This window comes from Triturus cristatus, chromosome 4_2, assembly GCF_964204655.1.
Source record: "Triturus cristatus chromosome 4_2, aTriCri1.1, whole genome shotgun sequence".
NCBI lineage: Eukaryota > Metazoa > Chordata > Amphibia > Caudata > Salamandridae > Triturus > Triturus cristatus.
Window position 1 is genome coordinate 262036802 of NC_140586.1, and position 26040 is coordinate 262062841.

General features: G+C 44.8%; 1 protein-coding gene across 2 annotated transcripts in view; it reads right to left on the reverse strand.

Moving 5' to 3' along the window:
* Positions 1–26040, reverse strand: part of KIF14 (kinesin family member 14) — a 624724-nt gene that overhangs the window by 57657 nt on the left and 541027 nt on the right. For both annotated transcript variants that reach the window (XM_085601461.1, XM_085601462.1), the window contains 3 exons: positions 11338–11519; positions 9203–9349; positions 3660–3782 (listed from right to left, as the gene is read on the reverse strand). In XM_085601461.1, the coding sequence (XP_085457587.1) occupies positions 3660–3782; positions 9203–9349; positions 11338–11519 (452 nt within the window). The remainder of the gene's footprint in view (positions 1–3659; positions 3783–9202; positions 9350–11337; positions 11520–26040) is intronic.

Sequence of the window (26040 nt, forward strand, 5' to 3'; positions counted from 1 at the left end):
TGAGTGCAACAGTCCCTAGAGGGCTTGAAACCTTGTGTTTTTGGGGGTGACATTCCTTGCACACTGGAAAAAATTGTGAAGAAAGTTCTCTGAGAAATATGAAGGAAGCTCAGGACAGGCTTCTTGGGGTGCAGAAAGAAAGGAACTGACATTAGCGCGCAGGGGTGGTGCCCATATGGGCCCTGCACGCAATTTCCAGAGCAGAACGCTGTCAGTGCAGAGATACTACTGAAAGGTTTCCAGATCCAGTCTGACCCCTGGGGAATATTCGAAAGGTGAGGAATCTGTAGCTGTAATTATGCTTCGTCTGCCTTTCAAAATGGCTGCTGGCCCTGGTAGCAGTTCTTACATCATAACTACTGGAACAACTAATTAAAGTTGAACAGCTATCTAATTTTGTTATAACAGGTGACTAGAGTGGTGTAGTAAGGAAATTAGAAACAGGCATTTATACCCAGATTGTAGACTCTCTTGCACAATGAGGTTCTTAGGCCCACTCATGGTTGTATAATTTACAAGGACAGGAAGCAATAGTACTGTTACTTAAATTAGAATCTACAGAAACTGCTAGGATAAGTGTTGGTTTCCCCACACAATCTCCTTTTAGAATTGCCTTGTTTTAAAAGATATAAGAATTTTGTTAATCTGTCTAATGTTCTAAGGTGCTCGTTTGTTCTCAAATATTGTGAAGGGCTGCATATGTATACTTGTTAAATGTTCTGTGTGCCACGTCCCACTCCACAGCACAAGTGTGGGTGGGAATGTATAGGTGGCCTCTTTAACAGCATTATGGAAGATTGAACATGAATCTATGAAATAATGACAATGATGATAAAGAATGGCAGATACAGGTAACTACAGTTTTCTATGCAGAGTTTTTTTTTATAAAAATACAAAAAGACATGCTTGAATTAGACTATCAAACACTAGAATAAGCATTTAGGACTGCAGGATTAAGACTGACTTTACTGAACAGATTTTTGCACACACTGCTATTTACACTCTGGATTTGGCTCCCTATGGATATAAAATCAGCATTGCTTTATAAACCTAAGATGTCTATTGTGAGAGACAACCTGGTTAGACGTTTGTGAAGAAAAAGTTACTTACCTTTGGTAACGCTTTTATGGTAGATACTCTAATTGGTGATTCCTCCCCTTTTTAATTCCCCCAGCACCCCACTGGCTCCAGAAAACTTTTCTACCATATGCTCACGCGCATCAGCTTGTGGTGCCAATGACTCTGTGGCAGCTTCAAGTGAGTATATTAGGTGCCACCCCAGCATGCAGATGCACTATCAGACATGGAGCAACTGAAAAATTGGTGGTTAACGGTTTCATAGCATCTAAATTAGAATCTTCAGACTTAACTAAAGTCCACTCCACATGAGAGATGGCGGTGAGAAATTTATGTTACAGAAGATAAGTAACTTGTTCTTTTGATGGATAATTTTAACTGCGGAATCCTCATCTTCTGTAAAGATACCCAAGCAGTACCCCCACCAAAGGTGATGAGCCTGAGAAAGCCCTGAAGGACTGAGCTGGCAAAATGACCCTCCCTAAGGACCTGACAATCAAAACAGCAGTGGCAGTTAAAAGTGTAGATGGACGCCATTGTAGCAGCCTGGCAGATACCCAACACAAGAATACTCCTAGCTAAAGCTGTAGTGACGACTTTGGCTTTGATGGAATGAGCCCAAATGCCCTCAGAAGGCCTAGTTTTGTCCAAGGAATAGCAAGTCATGACCCATCTCAAAAGGGTCAGTTTGTGAACTGCTCTTCCTTTCTTTTCACTGGTGAATCCAAACAAAGGGATGGTTGCCTGATCGATATAGAAGTCCAGGCTGTAGTGACCTAATTAGTAAAGCCTTTGGTCCTCCTTCGAGGCATGTGGGGGAGAGAAGACAACCACCCCGACATGAAAGGCCTACATCACTTTCGGAAGAAAGTATTCTGGAGTCCAAAGTACCGATTTGTTATGGAAGAACGTCTTATAAGGACGTTGCACTAACAACTTTTGCAATTCGTCGACAAAATGCACAGAACTAATTGTAATGAGGTAAACGGTCTTAAGGTTCAGCAACCATAAAGAACAAGTGTGCATGGTTTCAAAAGGCATGCACATTAAGAAAGAAAGAACCAAAGTTCTCAGTAATCCTAGTGAGAGTTCAGCTCATACACTTTTAGCATCATCACTCAATGTGATGCTGACATGTATGTATAACGCAAAGGTTTATAAACTGGGGCACCACTCAATATCCTCAGTATTGAGAGAGCACCTTCTTCAAATGAGATTTCAAAAACATAATTGATTTTGTTCCATTTAGATCCTTTGTCAATTACTCTCAGTTTTCTTGTAAAAAGCTTCCCACACGAGATGTGTGCAATTTCAAAATGGGTAGATTCTATTGGGTTTATTCAACATATTTCAAAATATCTGAATTCAGTGTTTTAAAGTACACCTTCCAACATATGGTTTGCAAGATATGCTGCTTTTTCAAAGCTAAAGGCAGAAAACAAAATGTAAAAAGTCATATTTATAAAACGACATCAAGTTTTCAGTTTAATAAAGAGGAACTTTCCATTGGGTCAGCTAACCAGATACAGCCCATAGGAAGTCAAGCTAACATAAAAAGGCCTCGGAAAATCAAAGTCCATTATCTGGTTCTTCAAGGTAGCTGCCACTGCAATGCTAAATAAAGCAGAAAAGAATGCAGGAACTCCCACTAAGGGAAATTGGAGAAGTCATTCACCACATTGGCTGCAGTGCACAACGAACAACGAAGTGGATCGACTACAAACACTATACAATAAATATATCTATATTTTCACATTGCTCTGCATAACATATTACTAGGGACTTGCAAACAGACTAGGGGGATTAATTAAAGTATGAAAGTAATTGAAAGATTCAATGCTGGAAAACTTTATATGCAAGTACTGAGCACAGTTTTCAGCATGTTCCCTATTTATAGTCTTTTCTCTTATCAGAAATTCACTTTAACATCCATTGCTACTTGGCACATGCTTTTTTAGCAGCCTGCATATTAATTACATTTACATTATAGTATAAAGGTGCCTCAGTATCATCACAATGGAGGCAAAGACTTGGCTTGGAGAGCAAAAATCGAGCCAGAAGGGTAACTCAAATGTCAACCATAAAAATAAAAAATAATCAAATGTAGTCCAGAATTAAGCTGTGGCTGAGTGCCAACCCTGAAAAACTGGTACTCTTTTAATCTTTAAATAACCCAGGAGCACCCGTGTCACTCCTTCCTTCAGACAAAGGAAACATTTGGGTTACCACTTCAATAAATGGGATCCACACCACTTTTGCAGCAGTAATGGGCAGATACCGCCCCCACAGAGGCGATGATGTTGTCACTCTTCCCACAGCTTAACCCAAAATAAACTGAACCTTGCATATTAGGCATGAATGCCAAACAACGTGGGTCAGACATTGTCGTAAATAGACGGTTTTATACTGTTAAAAAGCTGTGGCATTTGTAAATATATTTATAATACGTAAAATCAAAAAAGAGCTTTTTACACTGAAAAAACTAGTAAACACTTAACAATGAATTATAAATGTGTCTGATTTCTAAAGCACAAACATAGAAATTAATGTAATGTAGAATATATAAATCACGCATCATTTACCTCACTCTGCGGAAAATGACCAAGAAGCTCTTCCTCCATGTCCTTTACTTTCTTTGTAGTAATATCAAGTAGGCTTTGCAATCCCGCGGCTATTCCTTCATAAATGGCATGAATGAAACTTTTCTAAAAGAGGCATTAAAATATGTTTTCGTAAAATACACTTTAGATAAACAGTTATGAATCCAGTTTATAATTAGTTCTATGCCAAACTCATAAGCTTAACTGCTAAATGACCGTTTTCCAAAATAATAATATCATTCTAACCATGCCTTTAAATTGTTTTCAGGACACCCATTTTTCTACTGGATGCTTAGCAGAAGTTCCACAACTGTAGAAAAGATCCTTAGCCGTACATCCTCAAACTGGAGCAGGGTCAGATGAGCCAACGATAATCATCTATCAGCAGCAGGGCACATCCACAAACTGTTTACAAACTGAACATCCATATCCACGCAGTAAGTACCTGAAATTATATTAAACCAAGTCCCTCCTCCCACGATCACAGTAAGAGATCCTTTCCTCTAGTGGAATGAGCCTGCATCTCCATAGATGATTCATTTCCTTCTAGTTTATAGCACAGTTTCACATCAAACACAATCTTTCTGCCATGCCCTTCTTAGCACAGAGAACCCACAGTAATGGCTTCTCACATCTGATCTCAGATGCAAAAGTTGATACTTTTGAGGCTCATGGGATAAATGCACTTCTCGGCCTCAGTATGTTGAGGAATATAGGGCTAATGAAAGAAAACCAGTCACTGAATCAGGCTAAATATAACTTTGAGGTTACCTGTGGTCAAGCTGGAGACTTCCAACCTTTTTTTTGCTACTTATGTTCATTGAAAATCATACTGAGCTACTAATATTATTAGTTTTGTAATAGTGTCCACATTAGACAAGATCAAATTAGTGACCACCCCATGTAAGATTACCAGCAGAGATCAGCTCAAGGCATCCAGCAGAGTTGAACGGAGTAATGTAAACATTTTTTTTAAAAAGGTGTTGAAGAGGCTCTTTATGGGTAAGACATAATAGCCATAGCTGCAATGCCCATGACACCAAGGTAATAAGTTTCCATCATGCCGCAAGAATTATCACTGAAGTATCATCTTTAAATATATCATAACCTAATGTATTTGTAAAGTGCACATTCACCCTGAATGGTATCTATAGCATCCTCCCCAGCGCGATAACAATGTAATTGAATCACGCTGCACACGGAGCTCGATATTACACATCTTTATTCTCTAGAGTGTAACTGCTAAATGAAACGTACTGCATCAATAATTTTATCAACCACACCCAATCACTTACGTCACTATACTACGGAGTCCAATAGGGACCATAGGGGTCCTGTGCGCTATAATACACAAAAACTACAGTATCTTAGTGCTGAAAATACATGCTGTAGGAATGGCTGAATTGGAAATGCAACAATTTTTCTCCAAATTACAGCTTATCATTTCTGAAAATAAACACATTTTCATCTCAAATACACGCTTTTCAATTTTGGTATAAATGTGATAGCTCAACCAAACAAAATCTTTAAATGTGATAAGCTCGGGTACACACAGGAGCGTTATTGACAGGTAGCTGAAGAGCTACCAGTAGCTCATGAGCTACTCACTGGAGACGTTGGGGTTAGACTCTTACGACACGTCCAGCAAAAAGGTTAGGAATGGGGTTTTTGCAAAACACCTAAAGTTGACCCACTCTCTTGCCAGATGTAGCAGCCAAAAAAACAATATTCAGCACAAAAAGTTTCAGATTGCAGTAAGAGTTTTGAAAGGCAAAATTATTAAAAAGGAAAGAATAACTTGAGCTCCCATTGAACATGGAGCTGCACAAAAGAATGCTTGTGTACATGTCTTTGCTTTTTGCCAGGTTTAATATCCAGAAAGAGCAGAGAGCTGTTTCTGGTTGTGTGACATACAGCCAAGATTGTCAACTTCTCACAGTTACAGAATTATTCTTAGGAGAATTAAGGCCTTTACTGTAATGTGCAGAGATTTAAAGTAATGCAGACTTCAATGGAGAGCCAATGAAAGAGGATATGTGATATTTGGTAATGTTTCATCATGCATATGACCAGTCATGCTGCAGAATTTATGATCATGCCTGGGGGTGGCAAGGAAGCATATGGGGAATTTTATGAAGTGGTGTGCAACAATCTTAATGAACTACTGACCAGGCGTATATGGGACACTTTAGTGTGTTGGTACAAAGCTGATTTTGTGACTTTGTTGATGTGGCCTTATACACATAGGTGGGATATGCTCGAGCGAAGGAAAATTCATCTACTGGTGTAGCAATTGAGGCCGAAGTGTGTGGGCAGTTAGCTACAAGCCTACTACCACTTGTATTGCAATATACAGTTAGGAACATATACTGTACTCACCATTAGGACAGAACATGAACAAGTACGACTCTAGTGTATTCTAAATAAACAGACTACTGGGGAAAAACTAAAATGGACTATGATGACAACAATGATTAACAGTTGGAAGAACAGAGCATACACTTGGATGTGCCCTAAGAACTATCATCACGCAACCTAAATTGTTTAGAAAGAGAAACATATTGGCTGACCTGGCATGCTTATTATAAAGTTAATTGAAAGAAAAATAAAGAATCAAGATTGAACATTTTAGTGGCAGTTTTGGTGCATTCTAAATTTGAACCTTCAAGATGATGGTCAGATTTCTGTATCATAAATCTTATGACTTTTCGTTCCTTTCTATTACTTTAACTATTTGGGTTACTGTGCATATCATGTGTTATAAGAATTATTCAGAAAGTGAATGTGTATGATATTGCCAAGAGTGCATTTATTTTATGATATATTTTTGTTCTGTACATATGATAATCAAGGTTATGTGAATATATTTATGGAGCCCAATCATTGGAATTGATAATTTAATGTTTGGATTGTTTTTGTGAAATAGTTTAACTCTTAGGAGGCCACAAATTGGTATTTCATTTTGTTGTCTTTTCAAAACAATACTGTCTAACAGAATGAAAGGGGCTGAAAGGACATGTCTTCACCCGTTGCTGATGCGTTCCTTTGACGGTTTTCAACAAACAACTTGATTCATCTTATAAAAACTGAGTCCAGCTGCCTAACCGATTAGAGGGAATTTTCATGCCAACGATACTAGTGCAGGCCAGACAATTTCAGCATCCACCTTAACCAAAAGCTGCTGTGAAGCGTACCCCATTTACTGGCTGCTTTGCTGGCTGTGTTAATCTTCTGAAATACACAGCTGCCTTTATGACAGGAAAATCACAGGCTTGCTCTTTAGGAGAAACAATAGGCCATGCTTATCTTTTGTCTGGTTACAATTCATATTGCATGCAATAGAATAAGATTTTAAAATAAATAATTTAAAATGCATGTTCTGCTTTCTAGTGCACCTTGAGTGTGTTATTCCTTCATGAAAGAGGATTTGCTGTTCCACTAATTGTCCCTGTGTTGTGTCATAGGATTGATCATTACCAGAAACACATCTTATGCAAACATTGCTCTGTGGATTGTGTAATGGTTGCAGTCCACCTAGTTTTCTGATTAGGGTTGGCACATTGACTTTGTCCTTAGAGCCAGGGGGTCTAGAAAACTGAAATCTGTTTGTATAGAAGGCTCTAGAGAACACATTAGCTGGATCCTTTTTCTCTTATGGCTCATGAATGAAATAAATAGAAACAAAATTTGGGGCTATCTGCTAAGAGTGGTTCCCCGATTGAGATACTCATTGGCCTGTTCAGCATTGCAATACATTAAAGTCTGTTAAGCAGAAACAATATGTCAACTCGGCCTTTTCATAGCCAAAGGGCCAGTAATTACACTATTCTGGCTCAGTTCTGGGGGATTATAAAGCTGGTTTCAAATATCAAAGGAACCCATATGTACAATAATAATCATCATACATGCCAAATGTTGTGCAGGAAGAGGCTGTCTTCACAAGCAAACATTCCATCATTTTTTCTTTCACTTAATATGCAGAGTCCGCAAGCCTGATACAACCTAACTACACAGGCTCATGTGGCTCAATGGGAATGCAGGATTTTTCAGGAGCCCCGGAGCCAACTGTGGGTCAGCGCAGCTGGTGTGATGACACATTCTTGTGTCTAGAGATGAACAGAACTACCTGCACCAATTTTGGTGTAATACTACTAGTAATAGTCAAGTAAGCACTAATTGTGAACTTTATTCACCATAATGCAAAGAGGCGAACCGTGCAGGGATGACAGGCAGTGTGCTCCTATCCCCCTTCTGTTTAAAAAGGCTCACTTAAGCCAGTGAGCTGACAAGCTTCTGGAGATGTACCTGTGCGAGGTACTGAGACCTAAGAGGACTGTGGCAGCGTTCTCGGCAACCCCTTATAAAATCAGTTTTTAATCTCTACTGATGAAGCATAAAATCCAGAAACGTATGTGTCTAGAGATGAACAGCACTACCTGCACCAACTTTGGTTAATTACTACTACTAATAGTCAAGTAAGCACTAATTGTGAACTGCATTCACCATACTGCGAAGGGGCGAACTGTGCTGGGATGTGAAGCAACGTGCTCCTATACCCCTTCTATCTTTGTGGCACTCATCGCATTAATATCACGATCCCTAGGTTGTTTACAAACAGGATCAAAAAAATAACGCTAAATAAGAGAAATGTACAGGAACTTGGGACCTTTCCATAAAAAAAGGTAAATGTTCAACTCCACACAAAAAAACGTTTTTTTTGGTGTTTTTTTTGAGTTCACAAGCATTCCCAGTAGTATGCCTGGAAAGTTGCATCAGCTTTCCAAGCGTACTACTGGGAAAGTCAAAAGACTTGTCCCATGAGCCCCTATTCCTTGCAGGTCAGAATTATATACAGTGTAGAATTCTGCCCAGGAGGAATGGAGCCTCCTGTGCAAATGCACTTTTTTTCCTTCATGAGGAAACATTTTCCCAATGGCGAAAACTCTTAAGCTGAGGCTTAAGGGAATCTGACAATGTCTCGTAATACCAGGGTTCAGTACACAGAACTGGGAGAAGGGATACAAGAACCATTTTCCATGAATGAAGGAATCCAGCACAGTTGTAAATGTATGTCTACAGGAGAAAAAGAAGTATGTTGTCTGGCAATGGGGTATGTTTGCAAAAGAGAAAACCACAATTGTGGTGACCATAGTTACATTCTCTGCTGTACAACATAACTATACTGTCAAGGAAATTTGGTGATGGCACTTGTGATGTTAAAATACAGTCTTTGAACAACCAGTAGAGATAGTGATTAAACTAATCATCCCTCTCCAAAAGTCTCCATCAAGGATCTTGTACACTGCACTGACTACGATTAGAAGAGATCTTTAAATTATCAGGGTGACTACGATAACACAAAATAAGGCAAAATACTAGGCAGATAAAGCAAAATGACTCCAATTCAGGTATGCAAAAGCATCTTTGGCAAAGGTGGCTTGGCAAAACAATTTGTAATGTAATACTTTAAAATGTTGTGTGACCAATTACCCTCAACCTTTTACCAGATGCATTATTAATTGTACCTTGGGACTGGTTATTTCTTCAGTAAGGTGCAGTTCTGTGCCAGTACACGCAGCTATGTGTCCAACTCTTTTTATTGCTTGTTCAATTGTTTGCAGAGCTTGGTCCTGAGCTTCACGAACCATGGAGGAAATATCTGAACAGCAACCCTGCCAAATAGAGAATATGTTGATTAAGAGCTCCAAAAACTAGCAGTAAAACCATATCAAACTAAATGATAACATTTGGGTATTATTATAGGCAAGCACAAAACAGATAGAAAAGTGTGTACTGGACAATAGCCAACAGAACAATCTTGATACAATGTCAAACTATACAAGTATGATTTTGCTGAAGTAAGCAGCTGAAAATCCGAGAACACACAGTTCTATAATTCAGTATTAGAGATTTAATTTTGCACATAAAAGAGACACCATCTATAAGACTAATATTAAAGAAGCCGTCAATTTCAGCAAACCCAAAACACAATCGGGCAGGGTTACGTGGGGATATGAAGCAGTGCAGAGATAATTTAATGTAGGGCATGTATCTATTTAGGGATGGTGGTGTCGACTTAGATGTATGTTTGTCCATGATGACCTGAATAACGCTGAACCTGGTGCGTGACAATAAAATAATAAGAGTGCTCTTGATCACCAATATTAGATGTAATCTTCCGAATACTACATTTACTTATTGTATGGAGATCTCAACGTATTTCACAAACTGATGTAAAAAGCAAATCTTCTGTTAAATGAACCATACCTAAAGACAATAACCAGCATTTACAATGCAATAGGTCTCGCATTTGCTAAAGATTGAGCTATTGGCATTGCAAATGACAATCTTTTTATTTATTTGTTGGTTTTCAAAACCGAGAAATAAAAGACATTGTCATTTACAATGAGAATAGCTTAAACTCTTGCAAATGTGAGACCTATTGCTTTGCAAATGCTGGTTTCCTCTGCAATGTACTTTCCTGCTGCCCAGTGGCGTAGGTTGGTGAGGACTGGAGTCGGGCTATGGTGTACTGCCAGGCCTGGTTGGTAGTGAGACAATCTTAAGACTGCATCATGTTGTGTGCAATCGAAATTCATTATTGTTACATTTGGCAGTGAGTTGTTCCTTTATGCTCCTTTCACGGATGGTCACTTGCATCGCTCTGAAGTGGAGGAGTGAATTGCTGAGTGTGCAATATCTCTCCAATTCAGTAATTCTGGGGAGCTTACTAAGTGCAGACCTATAGCAACGCAAACCTCAAGGAACTGTGGGGCACTTGTATGGTTCAAAGGGGTTCTGAACGCATCCTGTGGCACCATCGACTTCTTATGCACTCAAGCACGTTCAGCACACAGCGATCCCTCTAAGCTCTCTAGAACGGATTTTGAGGGGGCAATCACTGCTAGATGTCAGAATTCTGGAAATTTTATTTTATAAAATGTTTAACCAGTTAAACACACTGGTCTTCGCAGCCAGCATCCTGTACAGCTTTAATTAACATCAGCATGCAGCCTCACAAGTCACATTAAATACTGTGGCAGTCCTTTGTTTTTGGTATTTTAATCGTATTCATCTACTTTGATTGTGTAATGCCATTTACAACACCTAATCTGTTTTATAAGCAACATTTTGTTTTAAAAAACAAATATTGCATAAAAGACTAAATGCTGAACAGTGTCAGTAGTCTAAGTTTTAATTGACGAATGTCTTCCATATATAGAGTGAATGAATTCTCTGAATCTTGATTAATTCTTTTACTGTCTAGATGAAGGCTTTCCTGTGGCGCACCTTCTAATTAAAGCGGCAAGGAAACCTAGCAAATGTGAGCAGATTTAAAAGATTGCAGTAGCTAAAAGACGGTATAAAGCGCGCCATGTGCGCGTTGTGCTCAAACGACGCGAGCTGACATGAGCTGTACACGTGCACATCGCCTGTCAGGGCGCGTGCACATCTCCTGTCCCCCTTCCGCCGAAAAACCGACAATAGTTCTCGCCAAGGCAAGCAGCGCATGCGCTGCGTCGCTATGCGAGACCTAAAATTGGGAAGTAAAGATAGAACAAGTGAGAGAAAGAAAGGGGAGATAATAAAACTGACAGAGACAAGTAAACTGTGTGCAGCCTTGTGAGTGTTTGTGTCATGAAAGTTCTGCAAATATAACCTGTAACAGCAACTGTAAATATCCTCCCAATTTCTTCAAATCATGTTGCAACTCATCAATCTTTGGTGATTCAACAAACTGCTGAAATCGATCTAGCCAATGCTTTGTCAGCATCACCAGCTGCTCAAATGCGGAGGTCATCCTGATGCTGTGGGACTGGGTGTCTCGGTCAGAAGAGAAAACTACACAAAGAAAGTAAATAAGATAAAAAATAGTCAGAGTACTACATATTGCAAAGTTCATAATAGTATATTAACAGTCAGTCCGTCAATACACTTTATTTCGGTCAACTGACATAAAAGAGACATGCACAAACACAACATTAAAAATACAAAGTCAATGTAGCTATGTACAATATACAAAGCAATAAAAATGGCCTACAACCATCACTTAAATACATTAAAAATAGTTAGATAAAACGGTAAAACATTATCCCACATTATATATACACAAAAGTAACATTGCATGTTAAAAAGACACAATGATTTTCGAAGGGCTATAAACTAAATCCATCAACATGATACAAGGCATTCGTGCTCTCAGCATACTAGTAGGTTAGAGAAAAGATATTATTTGGACCATCAACCAAGACAACATTACCCCATGTGAGGTTCCCCTAACGGCCTTGCAGCGCTGCTATCCTTTCAAACTGAACATACAGCTTTCTGGCCAGATTTGGTTCAACTTCATCTAGGAACTCCTCAGTTTTGTAAAAGTCCTTTAGCCTAAAGAATGAGTCTGTTAAGGTATGAAGGGCTAGGCTTGACATAAGCATACCAGTTCTAAAGTTCCTAGAACATCTAGTTGGCTCTGATTTGCTAGTTCGTAGATCAATCCCCACCGGACCTTCCCAGAGTTTAACTCACCCAGGCTTGACAATGTGTCTCTGACATATTTGACCCAGGGGAGATTGCCAGCCCCTGGAAGACTATACATCTCTTATAGGCCCCGGCGATAGTGGAGCAGTTTGGGAGTAGCCCATAGTTTTCTCCAATACATTAATGGTCTGACTGCAATTCTTTCTCAGATTGGCCTGTACGCCAAATATAACCTTAGCAGGACTAGAGTAGTGCTGACCAGAAGGCTGAGCACTTGCCTCAGGAAACTATTCTCGACTATTTCTAGAGGTTTGGTGTCCTTTTGATCAACAGAGCTCGGCACCATAGAGAACCGCGCCTAGGGCTGGGATGGTGCATACTTGGACCAGTATAATGACAGGTTTGAAAAAGGAGCCTGATGAACTTTCAGCAAACCCTCAACATATTGCTCCAATTTGAGCCTTTGTTTCGAAATATATGGCGCCCAATCAAGCTTCTCATTCAGAGGGATGCAGAACGACTCAAGCAGGTGGGCCTGCTCTAACAGGGACCCATTCAAGGTGGGTTTGGCGCGTATTGTATGACAGGGTTTGAAAACCATGTACTTTGTTTTACTGAATTTTTTTTCCAACCCTCTCCTTATACAGAAGCTACTGAATTCATCCAGGATTCTCTGTATGCCCATGGGCGATTTAGATAAGAGTAATGTGATGTCTGCAAACATTAGCACTGGGACCCTCATATTGGCTAATCGAGGGGCATCACTGTCACAGGAATTCTGGCGGGCAACCAAGCCATTGACAAACAGTGTAAACTGTGTTAAAGCAAGAATACAGCCCTGCCTAATACCCCTATTGACTGGAAAGGGTTTGTTACTTTTCCGAGTCGGCCACAGCAGACCTGGGCAAAGTTCGGTTCATGCAGCCTTTCAATGATTCGACATAAGTAACTAGGGACACACATCTCAGCCAGCACTTTCCATAGCATATTTCTGGGAACCAAATTGAATGCAGATCGAAGAGCTACAAATACCATATAAAGTCTGCCCTTTTTAAAAACGATAGATTTCCAGTACATCAGCTGCAGCCTAAAGACTTAATTATTGTTGATGTGTGATTACGGAATCCTATTAGCATGGGGCTTAGAATGTCATTAGACTCTAGTCAATCTTGGCTTCATAAAAATAATTCTGCTAAAGAGTTTCTGCAAATTAACAATTAGGCTAATGGGATTGTAGTTTCTTGGCACCAGGGAGGAGCCCTTTTTAGGTCTCGCCTAGAGTTGCAGCGCATGCACTGTTCGCTCTGCAAGATCTATAGTCGTCGAGTTGATTTCGGAAGTGGAGTGGAAGCTCCGCCCATCCTTTATATTGGCTGGCGTCATCCTTTATGGTAAACGCTGGCCTCCGATAGGAAGTGAGGCTTTTTGCTGACCGCCCTGTTTCCTTTAGGCTCCGCCCACCCGGACTGGATCTTTTACTCGTCTGTTGCTCGTAATGCGCGCTGCGTCTCTTCATTTCTCCCTACTCACAAGGTGGTGGGCGGTTTGGCACTGTAACTCGCCAGGGTTTGCCTGTGACTGACATGGACTGTTTAACACGGAGAGGAAACTATCTGAAACTGGCAGGGAATTGTTTGAAAATTATCAGAAATTGCATAAAGTTGTTTTTTAATAGTGCTATAAAAATGACAAGGGTTTCTCTGAAATGGAGCATTTGTCTTAAAATGGCCTTTATTTGTCCAAAACGTCCCAGGATGTGTCTGAAACTGACAACAGATTTACAGAAACGGACCAAAGTGCGCCTGAAACTGAACCGGGGTTGGCTCAGTCAGGCCGAGGAGCACCATGGCATGTCCATGGCATCTGGCCCTGGACTCGCGCCTCATGAGGCCACTTGTCAGTTATTGGAGACCAGTTGAACTTTTCCGGACATCTCTTATTTTCATTTATTTGTTCATTGACAAGTAGTTTTCTTGTTTTCTGGACACCACACACAGGGAAAACAGAATCAAAAAACGTTTTGGGTGTTCAACTACACCCTCTCTGCCTTGGTGGATTTACACGAGTGGACACTTGTGCCTCTTTTGGCGTGCTTGATGGCTGACTCTGGGATAATGTGGATTTTTTGCCCGATTATTTTGGAATTGTGAATTTGCTCTCGTTTTTTCATGGAATGCTGTTCACGGGTCGTTTGGATTTGCAATTCTGGGAGCGCCAACTCCTCAAATTAGGTAAGTGCCACTTGTATCTGGCAGAGGTTAGACACATGGTTTAAGGAACACACAGGCCCAAGTGTTTCTCACAACCCATTGCAGGTGGAAATTAATCCACATGCAGCTTCTGCCTTTTTAAGGAATAAAAAAAAAAAAAAATAATAAAATAAAAGATCGCCGCTTGCCTCTCATGTGGTGAATGGCTGTATTAAGTGAACATTGCTGTCGTATTAGCCGGCACGACTCGGGCCCTAGCTGCCAGGCCTTGTGTGGGCAGTGTCCTCCGCAGGAAGGTATAAAGTTTCACATTGCAAAGAAAACCACATCCCGGCGCTTCTTGTAAATTCCTGGTAGTGTCAGAACTGATGCACAGGCTTTTTTTCTTTTCAATGGCGAGGAAACGCTCTGTTTGTCAAAAGTGAATTTGTTCACCAGTTGTAGTTAGCACTAATAGAAACAAGCATTTGCAATGCACTAGGTCTCGCATTCGCGAGAGTTTAAGCTATTGGCATTGAAAATGGCAATGCCTTTTATTTATGTTTTAAAAACCAACACGTAAATAAAAGGCATTGTCATTTACAATGCCAACAGCTCAAACTCTCGCAAATGTGAGACCTATTGCATGCAAATGCTTGTTGTATATAGGGATTATTTCTGCTCCCGCCCAGGATCAAGAGATTGGTCGCCCACTCATAATGGCATTAAAAACTATTGTGAGATAGGGACCCCAGACATCGGTCTCAGCTAGACACAGGTTACATTGTATTTTGTCTCGGCACTGGCTTGGCGGCACAATCTTCACTAATAGCCAGGACCACTTCCTTGCATGTAATATTTGGATATTCATGTGTAGCGAGTGGGATCTCGGTAGCTGGGGCCTTCTTACCGGGACTGGAAGTGCACTGTCACCCAGAACTGGAGAATAGAGATTTGAAAAGTGTGTATTCCAGTCACCAGAAGCGATGTAGCTTTCAATAGTAACAATCTTGAGTGTTCCCCGCAGCTACTATATTCCAAAATGCTGCTTGATCTTTTTCCCTAGAGGCAACAAGAAGTGCCTCCCATTCCCTCTTGGCATTATTGACAGCCTTCTTAAAAGCCGCCCTTGTGGCTTGAATTGTGCATCTACCCTGGCACTTAATTGCGGTGATAAGCGTGAGTTTGGCAGACTTGCAATGACTGCTAAACCACGAAGGCTGGTTTCTTCTTGTTCCCACAAGCCTGGCTTCTACAGAAAAGTGTTGTTTTTTTCAACTCTGCAACGAGTTGGTTAGGTACTTCCCCAATCCTTACTAGAGGACTTTCCTGGCCCAGGATAAAATCTATAATACACAGGTCTCCCATACTCTTTGTCACTAGCTTGTAAGAAAAATGGTACTTGCCCAGTATGGAGTAGTTTCTTTTCTGTAACTCCAGTTCTGTAGTAGGGGTATCTCTGTTATAGTCATAATCTAGTGAATAGTCCCGCCCATGTGCGTGGACCCCGGAGCAATAAAAAATAATCTCTAAAAGGTGACAAATCATGCAGACCTGCATACACCTTTAAGAGAGAATTTAATTTAAAGACAGATAATGCAGCCTATACCCACAGGCTACACTGTCCAGTACTTAGACGAGAATTCCACCAACATCCACAAACAGCACTGCCTGTCTAGTTTTATACCACACAGGAAAAAACCCTGCCTCTACCAGCAAAAGCCTCTGGAATGATAGAGAGGAAGAAGTGGACAGACAAGCCCCATAGGCTGCCATTATGTGGCTTAGAACAGGATACTGTGCCTTTAAGAAAACTTTCCAGATTTCCAGAACTTTTCCCAGTATCCCAGAATGCCCAGCAGGTCCCATTTACTTTCAGTTCTTTTTGAAGGCGTAGCACGCCAGACCTGTAGCATTCTTCATATGAATAAGTATCTCTCCACCGGGGAGGAGGGCGGGCGCTTATGACTATAACAGAGATACCCCTACTACAGAACTGGAGTTACAGAAAAGAAACTACTCCTTCTGTAGTAGGGGATCTCTGTGTATAGTCATAATCTAGTGAATAGAATGGCAAGCCCATCCCCACAGAACAGCAGCGGTGGAGAACAAACAAGACAACCCACTACTGTGCGAACAAATTTCGCAGCGAAGCCTGCCCAAACTGAGCATCTGCCCTGGCATCCGAGTCCAGACAGTAATGCGCAGCAAAAGTATGGACCGACTTCCAAGTGGCCGCCTTGCATATTTCCGCAATAGGAACATTACGCAGCAAAGCCGTCGTGGCAGCTTTGCCCCTGGTGGAATGAGCCTTAGGTTTACCCCCTAAGGTCTTATTAGCCTTTTGATAACACAATTGTATGCAGGACACAATCCACCTAGAAATGGACTGCTTAGAGGTCGCAAGACCAGTCCTGACTGATCCATAATTAACAAACAATTGGTCAGACCTACGAATATCCTTGGTCTTATCCAGATAAAATTTCAACACCCTCCGAACATCCAGGGAATGGAGAGACCTTTCCGCTGGCGAAGAGGGATTCTGAAAGAACGTAGGTAAAGTTATGGTCTGGTTGACATGAAAATCAGAGATAACCTTAGGAAGAAATTTAGGGTGAGTACGCATCACAACCTTAGCAGCATGAAAGACAGTATAAGGTGCCTGACAACATAATGCCTGAAGTTCACTCACCCTGCGGGCCGATGTAATGGCCACTAGGAACGCCGCCTTCCAGGATAGGTGCTGCAATGAAGCCTTGTGAATGGGTTCAAAAGGCTCCTTCATCAGTCTGGACAGCACCACATTCAAGTCCCAGGAAGGCGAGGGAAGTCTGACGGGAGGAAACACTTTCTTCAAGCCTTCCAAAAAATCCTTGACCACAGGGATCTGAAAGAAGGAAGTCTGTGAAGGGCATTTCCTGTAAGCAGTCAAAGCAGCCAGATGAACCTTAATGGAATGGAAATTAAGGCCAGACTGCGCCAGATGTAAAAGGTATGGAAGGATGACATCTTCCTTGCATGTCGTCGGATCAAAGTTCTTGGACTTACACCAGATACAGAACCTCTTCCACTTGTAAGCATAGGATGTCCTAGTGGAAGGTCGTTTAGACTCCTTCAGTATGTCCATACAATCGTCTGGTAGATTCAGATGGCCATATTGCACTATTTCAGGAGCCATGCCGCCAAACTCAAAGACGAGAGGTTGGGGTGCACCATCCGCTCCCCGAACTTCGTGAGAAGGTCCGGCCTGCACGGCAACCGCATGTGAGGAAGGAGAGACCGGTGAAGAAGGTCCGTGAACCACCACTGTCTGGGCCACTCCGGGGCGATCAGGATCATCCGCGCCCTGGACTGGGACAGCTTGATGAGAACCGCCGGAATCAGGGGAATGGGTGGAAAAGCGTACAGAAAGCTGTTCGACCAATCGATCCATAGCGCATTCCCCAGCGTCCCCCGCTGGTAGTACCTGGATGCGAAGTCTCGGCATTTGCTGTTTTCGGCGGTGGCGAACAGATCTACGTCTGGAGTCCCCCACCTTGCGAAGATTCTCCTAGTACTTCGTCATTTATGACCCATTCGTGGTTTTCCTGCATCAGCCTGCTCAAGGCGTCCGCCTGAGCATTCTGCACCCCTGGCAGATGCGTGGCCGTAATAGTCAGTCCTCGGGCCAGCAGCCAGCGCCAGATCGCCTGCGCCTCCTGCGACAGAGTGCGCGATCTCGACCCCCCCTGCTTGTTGTGGTAATACATCGTGGTTGTATTGTCCGTCTGTATCAGCAGCGAGTTGGTCTGGAAGGACGGAAGGAAGGCCTTCAGTGCCAGGAAGACAGATCTGAGTTCCAGGAAATTGATGTGGTACGTCGATTCCAAAGGAGACCACTTTCCTTGAATCTGCAAGTCCCCGGAATGCGCTCCCCAGCCCTGGAGAGAAGCATCCGTCACTACATTCGTCGTGGGAATGTCCTTGTGGAAGGGAACCCCCTTGAGGAGGTTTTCCGCCGAACACCACCACTTCAGAGACTGAAGAGCATGCAGCGACAGTCGTATCCTGTCGTCCCAAGAGCCTGTCCTCTGATCCCACTGATCCTCCAAGCACTCCTGCAGTGGTCTCATGTGTAGCCGTGCGTGAGGCGTGAGGAAGATACAGGAGGCCATCGAACCCAGTAGAGAAGACACCTTCCTCACTGTCGTCGATGGGGCGGTCCTGAGCCTTCCGAAGGAGTGATAACCGTCTCTCCTCCGAAGGAGACACGCTTGCTGACCGCGTATCGATGGAGGCCCCCAGGTACTGTATGCACTGAACCGGAGTCGTGACCGATTTGGACATGTTGACGTGTAACCCCAGCTTGTGCAAGAGAGCGCACGTCCATCGGATGTGATCTTGCGCTTCCGAGAAGGATGAAGCCTTGATCAGCCAATCGTCCAGATACGGGTAGACAAACACCTTGTTCCTCCGCAGGTGTGCCGCCACCACCGCCATGCACTTCGAGAAGGTCCTGGGCGCAGACTTTAGCCCGAATGGCAGTACTGTGTATTGATAGTGATTGGCGCCGACTTGGAATCGCAGGAACTTCCTGTGCTTCCGTGCTATGGGCACATGGAAGTACGCATCCTGTAGATCTATGGCACAGAGCCAGTCTCCCCGTTGCAGCTGAGGGTAAATCTGGTGCAACGATAGCATGCGAAACTTCTCTCTGCAAATCCATTTGTTTGCCTGTCGCAAATCCAGAATGGGCCTGAACTCGTTCTTGTCCTTCTTGCGAACGAGGAAGAACCGAGAGTACAGACCTCTTCCCCTTTGAGACAGAGGTACCTCTTCTACTGCCTTTTTTCTCAACAAGATGTCTGCCTCCGCCTGGAGCTCTCTCAGCTGGAATCGAGAGCTGACCGGCGGAATCGCTGGAGGCGGGCTGATAAACCGAAGACTGTATCCATTGCAAACAATATTCAGCACCCACTTGTCCCGAGTAATTTTTCTCCACTCTGCCGGAAAAAATTGAATGCTTCCCCCCACTGGAGTGGGTAACGGTTGAGGGGGAAGTAACCGCTCAGGGCCGAGACCCGGCCGGGCCCTTGGTAGTGGTGGTAGCCTGCTGGCCTCCTCTACCCCTCTGGCGCTTCTGAAAGGGCTTGCGGAACTGCTGCTGTTGTTGCTGCTGCTGTCCCGAACCCTGCCCACGCCCTCTGCCCGAAGACCCGAACCGCCTTTGGAACGGGCGTTTCTTCTTCTCCGCCATCTCCAACCAGACGGCCGTCAGGGTTTCCGCCTCCGCCTTCATGCGGGCCATCTCGTCATCCGCATGTTTCCCGAACAGGGTTTCCCCCGAGAAGGGCAGGTTGGCCACTCTTTGCTGCGCCTCTGGCTTGAGGGAAGTCAGTCGCAGCCACGAATGCCGCCTCTGGTGAACACCATGACAGTATGCATGGGCGGCCAGCAAGGATACATCCGCCGCTGCGCCGATCACCTGGTTAGAAACCAGCATGCCTTCACGCACTGTCTCCAAGAAGTCCTCCTTCTTGTCCCGGGGCAGCAGGTCCGCATACTGCTGCAGGGACTCCCACAGGGCTCGGTCGTAACAGCCCAACAAAGCCCCTGCACTCGCCGCCTTCATGGTGGTGGCGGCGGTCCCACACACCTTCCTGCCCGCAGAGTCCAGCCAGCGGCTCTCCTTGTCCGGGGGGACCGTCGACGAAGGGGCGGTCGCATGTTGCTTCCTCGCCGCCGTCACGATGACCGAATCCGGCTTCGGGTCCACTCTCAAAAAGGTAGGGTCCGACTCCGGGGCCCTATACTTTTTCATGAGCCTGGAAGGGGCGGCCTTCGTCGTTGCGGGAGTGAGGAACAGCTCCAACGCGGGTTCCACCAGTCCTGGTACAAGAGGCAGCAGAGGGCGAGACAGATGTTTCTTATGAAGTGTCTCGAATATCACGGACGTCGTGGGTGTTGGAACCGTCACCGTGATACCCAACTTTGCTGCCCCTCTCAACAGCACCTCCTGGAAAGAGACCAAATCGTCCACCGGAGACACCCTAGTCCCCGGTGAGTCCGACAGCGTCGGGGAAAAGTCTCTGGTCGAGGAGCGCGTGTGCGACCTGGACCTGTGTGGAAATTTAGCTTGTAACTGAACATTATCTGCGCCATCTTGCCTCTCCCCAGCGCCACGCACAGCGAATGCACGGCCGCCATTTTAGGCACCCCACTCTCTCCCCGCTCATTCTCGATCGCCAGCGCTTTCCCCTGGCGCTGCGAGCATCCCCCGCGCGCCGGCCACCCCCGCTCTCTCATACACGGGCCATAAACCCTCTCCTTCTGCGCGACCCTGCCATGGAACCACATCCCACGCCCGACCGACATCCCATACATGGTCATGCATCTCTTTGATAAACCCCTTCCTCTGCGCCCCATTATCCGAACCGGTCCCAGGCCATCACCTAGCCCTGCGGATGCAGTTTATTGCCCCTACTGTAAGGGAAACACCCCACATCAAAGGGATTACAGTGGATCAAAGCCCCTACCCCCTGAGACCCGGCCAGTTGCACACACCCCCGGGAATTGGCGGAATGTCCAGCTGCGTGATAGCCATCTCCTACTGTAGATGGGGTGGGGACTTCCACTGTAGATATGTGTGGGAACGAGTTCGAAGTGGGGATTCCGAAGACGTTCTTTTATACATCAAAGTAATCTCAAGAATGTGCCATGTACAATAAAGTCATAAACCTGTGTATAAGAGGCCAGGCCTAAGAGATGCAGTTAGAGCACCTCGTGACGATACCTTGCTGTCTGATCTGATGTGTTCTGCTCCGACGGAATAAAACTTTGTTTCCTGCCTTCCAGTCTCCGGCGCCTGCCTCTTTCATTGGTAAATTATCGAATGGTATGAGAGGCGATTACCGCCGGGCAATACTTGAAGGGTTATCGACTGAAACTGCCGCTACCATTTAACAATTGGCGTCCCAAGCGTGGGGCCCATCAGAGACACGTGGATCCAGTGGGAGAGGTCCTGACGACAGAGTGAACGACTGCAACGATCGGGAGAGCTCCTGCCCAATAGACCCTCGTCTGGCAGCCGATCATCTGAACTTCACTGGTTCCGAGCAGACCTCTCTCGAGTGATCTACGGTCCTGACTGGGAACCATCAGGAGTGCCGCAGCAATAACGGAGAGTAGAGGACGATCGGGCGCTGGAGGCGGAAGACGAGAAACTGTCCACGCGGTCCGGGTAAGGTCGTGATACACGACAAATTGCGAAATAATTGATCGATTGTTTGAAGTTTTGAAAATACTAGTATTGCTCATTGATTGTTCTCTTTGAGATATTCGCTGTCTACAAACGGGGAGGAGTAGAAATACTCTCTCTCCCTTTGCAGATAGTGAAGGGTAGGTAACGCAGACTTTTGTCCCCGTTGAAACCCGTCGTGCCTATCTTTATCTCCCCACTGATTGATTGTCCGAACATTGATTGTTTTGAAGAATAGTGCTCTTTGAGATATTCTCTGTTTGCAAATAACGTAGAATAGAAATATTCTGTCTAGTCTTTGCAAATAGTGAAGGGTAGGTAACGCAGACTTTTGTCCCCGTTGTAACCCGTCGTGCCTATCTTTATCTCCCCATTGATTGATTGATTGATTGTCCGAACACTAGTTGTTCGATATTGGTTCTTTGGAGGTATTCTCTGCTTACAAATAACGAGGAATAGAGATATTCTGTCTAGTCTTTGCAAGCAGTGAAAAGATAGGTAGTGCTGACTTTTGTCCCCATTGAAACCCGTCATGCCTATCTTCTCCCCACTGATTGGTAGTTGGTTCTGCCCGGACCGCTTATTAGAGGTGGACCATCCGGCTCCACTGGAAGGCACCCCTAATAAGGACATGTTCACTAAATATGGACTAGTCGCCGTAGCTTATAGCAAGCTATGGCATAAATATACCAGGAAGGACCCCGAGAGTCAGTGGCCACTGATGGGATCCTTCGACGACCATAAGATAGAAGTGCTAGAAATGGCTCTGCGTAGCAATAAGAGGACGCCTACTATGCTTGACAGTATCGGCATGTGGCGCAAAGAAGCAACGCAACGGAAAAAGAGGGAAGAAGTAAAGGCAGAAAAGGAATTACGAAAGGCAGCTCACCTTGCCGCTAGAAAGTTAGAAGAAGAAATAAAGGAGAGAAGGGAAACTAAACTAAGACAGGAGCCCGAAACCTCAGGCCAGTACGCTGTTAGGACCCCCTCTATGCTCTACCCTGAGTTGTCCTCTAAGCAACGAACGAATGACGAATTACTATTAGGTCCCCCAATCATTTACATGCCCCCTCCATACGCACCCTCCCAATCGGTAGTGCAACACCCACAACCCCCAAACACGAGCGAAAGCAGTACAGGGGCCTCGGTCCTCACGGCCTCCGCGCCGGCCGAGCCTCTTGTACTGAACACAACGTCGGCAACGACGTTGGATGACCCTGAGATAAGAAAGAAAGATTCCACCAGAATGAATCGACTAACAAAGGATGAACGAGCAGGAATCGACAAGATAGTAGGGACACTGGTGGAGCGAAAGGAAAGTGAGGAGTATATAACAGATGTGTATAACTCGTATGCCGACAGCCGTAGACGACACTTTGTCATACGACTTTGTTACCACGCCCTGAATGCATATGAGGATAGGTACCGCGATAAAGGTCCCGAAGGCTTAGCGGCCCTATATAGGAAGGTAGACATTGGGGAAGAAGGAGAGGGCGATGTGACGAACCTCTTCACTCGTACACTCGAGGTCTATCGACACCTTAAAGAACACAGGCAGACAACCAAAACAGAAACCCCCATAGCGACTAAGCCCCAGGAAGGAAGGACTGATACCATGATGCCCATCAAAGAGGCCGCCCCCTACTGGGTCCCCCCACGAGGTCAGGGAACACATGATGACATCAACCACCAAGATGCGAAGGGGAGGGTTGTATATAATTGGGTCTACCAGCCATGGGACCGACAAGATATTTTGACCTTTAGAAAAACTCTACCCGACTTAAGAAAGAACCCGACTGCCTTCTACACCGAACTAGGTACAGCCTTAGGCTCAACAATAATGACTTTAGCAGATATCGACTTGTTCTTCGGATAATGTCTGCCGGCTGATGTGTGGAAACAAATCCGGAAAGTTGACCACGCTGAGCCGTTCGGATATACCTGGGTACAACTCGATACCATAGATAAACAGCGAGAACCGGGACAGAAACCCCCGAAAGCCATATTAGAGCTCCCAGACAAGATTGTACTTAAGTTGAAGACTCTAATCCCAGAAAGAAAGGTAGATTGGTCAATAGTGACGGCTTGTCGCCAGAAACCCCAGGAGGATGTGTCTGAATACTTCTCTCGGTTCGAGACTGTGTTTTCCGATTATAGTGGCCAGGACATGACCACTGCAACCGGACATCACCTCTTTGTCCAGAATTATGTGAAGGGTCTATCACAAGAAGTTTCTCAGAAGCTGCAGACCAGCGAGAGTAGTTGGGCAGCCTCCAAACCCGCAGCTATCCTCCAGATGGCCCAATACTACGAAAACCAAAAGAATGAGAACGATAGGGCGTCAGAAAGGAAGAAAAAGGAACTAAAGGAGAGGGTAATGATAGCACAGTTGCAAGGGGTGACCATAGGAAGAGAACCCCCGAAAGGGAATTACCAACCAACCGCCCCTAGAAAGCTACCCCCTAGAGACCATACCCCTGCACCCTACAACGGACGGAGAGACTTAGATGGAAATCAATGTGCGTTCTGTAGAGGGTTCGGACACTGGAAATCCCAATGCCCAGTCCTTCTGGAAATGAACAAAAATAGGGACCCCAGAGACACAGCATATGACCCCAGAAATAGAGGACAGGGACGAGGGTACACGAATGACGCCATCAACGACAGGCCAGGCAGACCAAACACCTTTGATCGCCACCGACAAAACCAGTGTCAACAGTCCGACTATGAAAGCACCCATGACTTCCCATAGGACCGCCAGGGGCAAGGGAGGGATCCAGTCGAACTCCGTGTTGACCAGCAAGGTCCTTACGTCACTGCTAAGGTCTTGGGCACAAAATCTCCATTCCTGGTAGACACTGGGGCGACACGTAGTGCGTTATCCAAACGACTGATCCCTAGGGCACCCTTGTCTGGCTCACATGTAACCTCAATAGGCTTCGATGGAACGCCCTCCACTAAACCCTTATCAGCACCAATCTCCTTTGACTTAGAAGATAACACCACTGACACAACCTTTCTGCTCTCCTCCAACACCCCCGATGCTATTATGGGACTTGATTTGCTTAAACATTTTCGAGCTACCATCAGATGCTCCCCAGACGGAGTTCGAGTCATCCTACACGATAACCCAGATCTGTCCAGACCCTGTCACACACGGCGTATGCTCTCTATAACCGATGCTGACATGTCCCTACTCGACACATTACCTTCACATCTATGGGCTAAAACCGACTCAGATGTAGGGCGCATGGTGATCGACCCGGTACACATAACCGTCCGACCGGACGCAGTGCTCCCAAAGCTTCCACAGTATCGGATATCACCCGAAGGCGAGAAGGCATTAGTGGAAATCATCGAGTCCCTAGTCGAGGCAGGAGTGGTAGAAGAAGTAGTCAGTAATGTTTGCAACAGCCCTATCCTACCCATTGTAAAGAAGCAAGGCGAGGGAGATGAGAAAGCCTACCGTTTCATTGTTGATTTGCGAGAGGTTAACAAAGTAGTCATACCCCAGTACCCCGTGGTCTCAGACATCACCACCATCCTCACCCTGATTCCATCCACTGCCACCACCTTTACTGTTATTGATCTCAAGAACGCATTCTTTTCCATCCCCATCCACCCAGACAGCCGCTACCTGTTCGGCTTCACTTTAAAAGCCCGTTCGTACAGATTCTGCAGGGCACCCCAAGGCTACACTGAGAGTACCAGTATTTATAGCCAAGCCCTCAAGAGGCAACTAGATGCAGTCCAACTACCCGATGGAGTGGTGTTGATACAGTACGTCGATGACATTCTTTTGGCGGCCGACACCACTCCACTTGCCGTCACAGCCACCATTCACCTCCTCCGCTTCCTCGCGGAGAACGGTCACAAGGTCTCCAGGAAGAAATTGCAATTCTGCCAACCACAAGTAACATATCTAGGCCACCTACTATCCAAAGACGGGAGAAAACTTACCCCTGACCGAATTCAGACCATCCTAGAAACCCCTGTTCCCAAGACTCAGAAGCAAGTACGGTCCCTAGTAGGCCTCACCTCCTTTTGTCAACAATGGTTGCCAAATTTCAGTCTTATCATAAAACCTCTGCTTTCCCTGCTGGCTAAAGATGTCCCCTTCCCCCTCCCCTGGACACCCGAATGTCAATCCTCCTTCAAAGAATTACGAGACGCCCTCTGCTCGGCCCCAGTCCTAGGAACCCCAGACTACACTAAACCTTTCTCCCTCTACACCCACGAAAGGGAGGGATGTGCGTTGTCTGTCCTAACCCAGTCCATAGGCCCTAAGCAACGCCCTTGTGCCTACTTCTCTGCCACTCTTGACCCTGTAGCCAGAGCTTTGCCCGCCTGCCTTCGAGCAGTAGCCGCCGCGGCTATCTCTATCCGGCAAAGCGAGGGGATCGTGCTCTCAAACCCCCTCACAGTATTGGTACCCCATGCGGTTGACACCCTCCTGAAC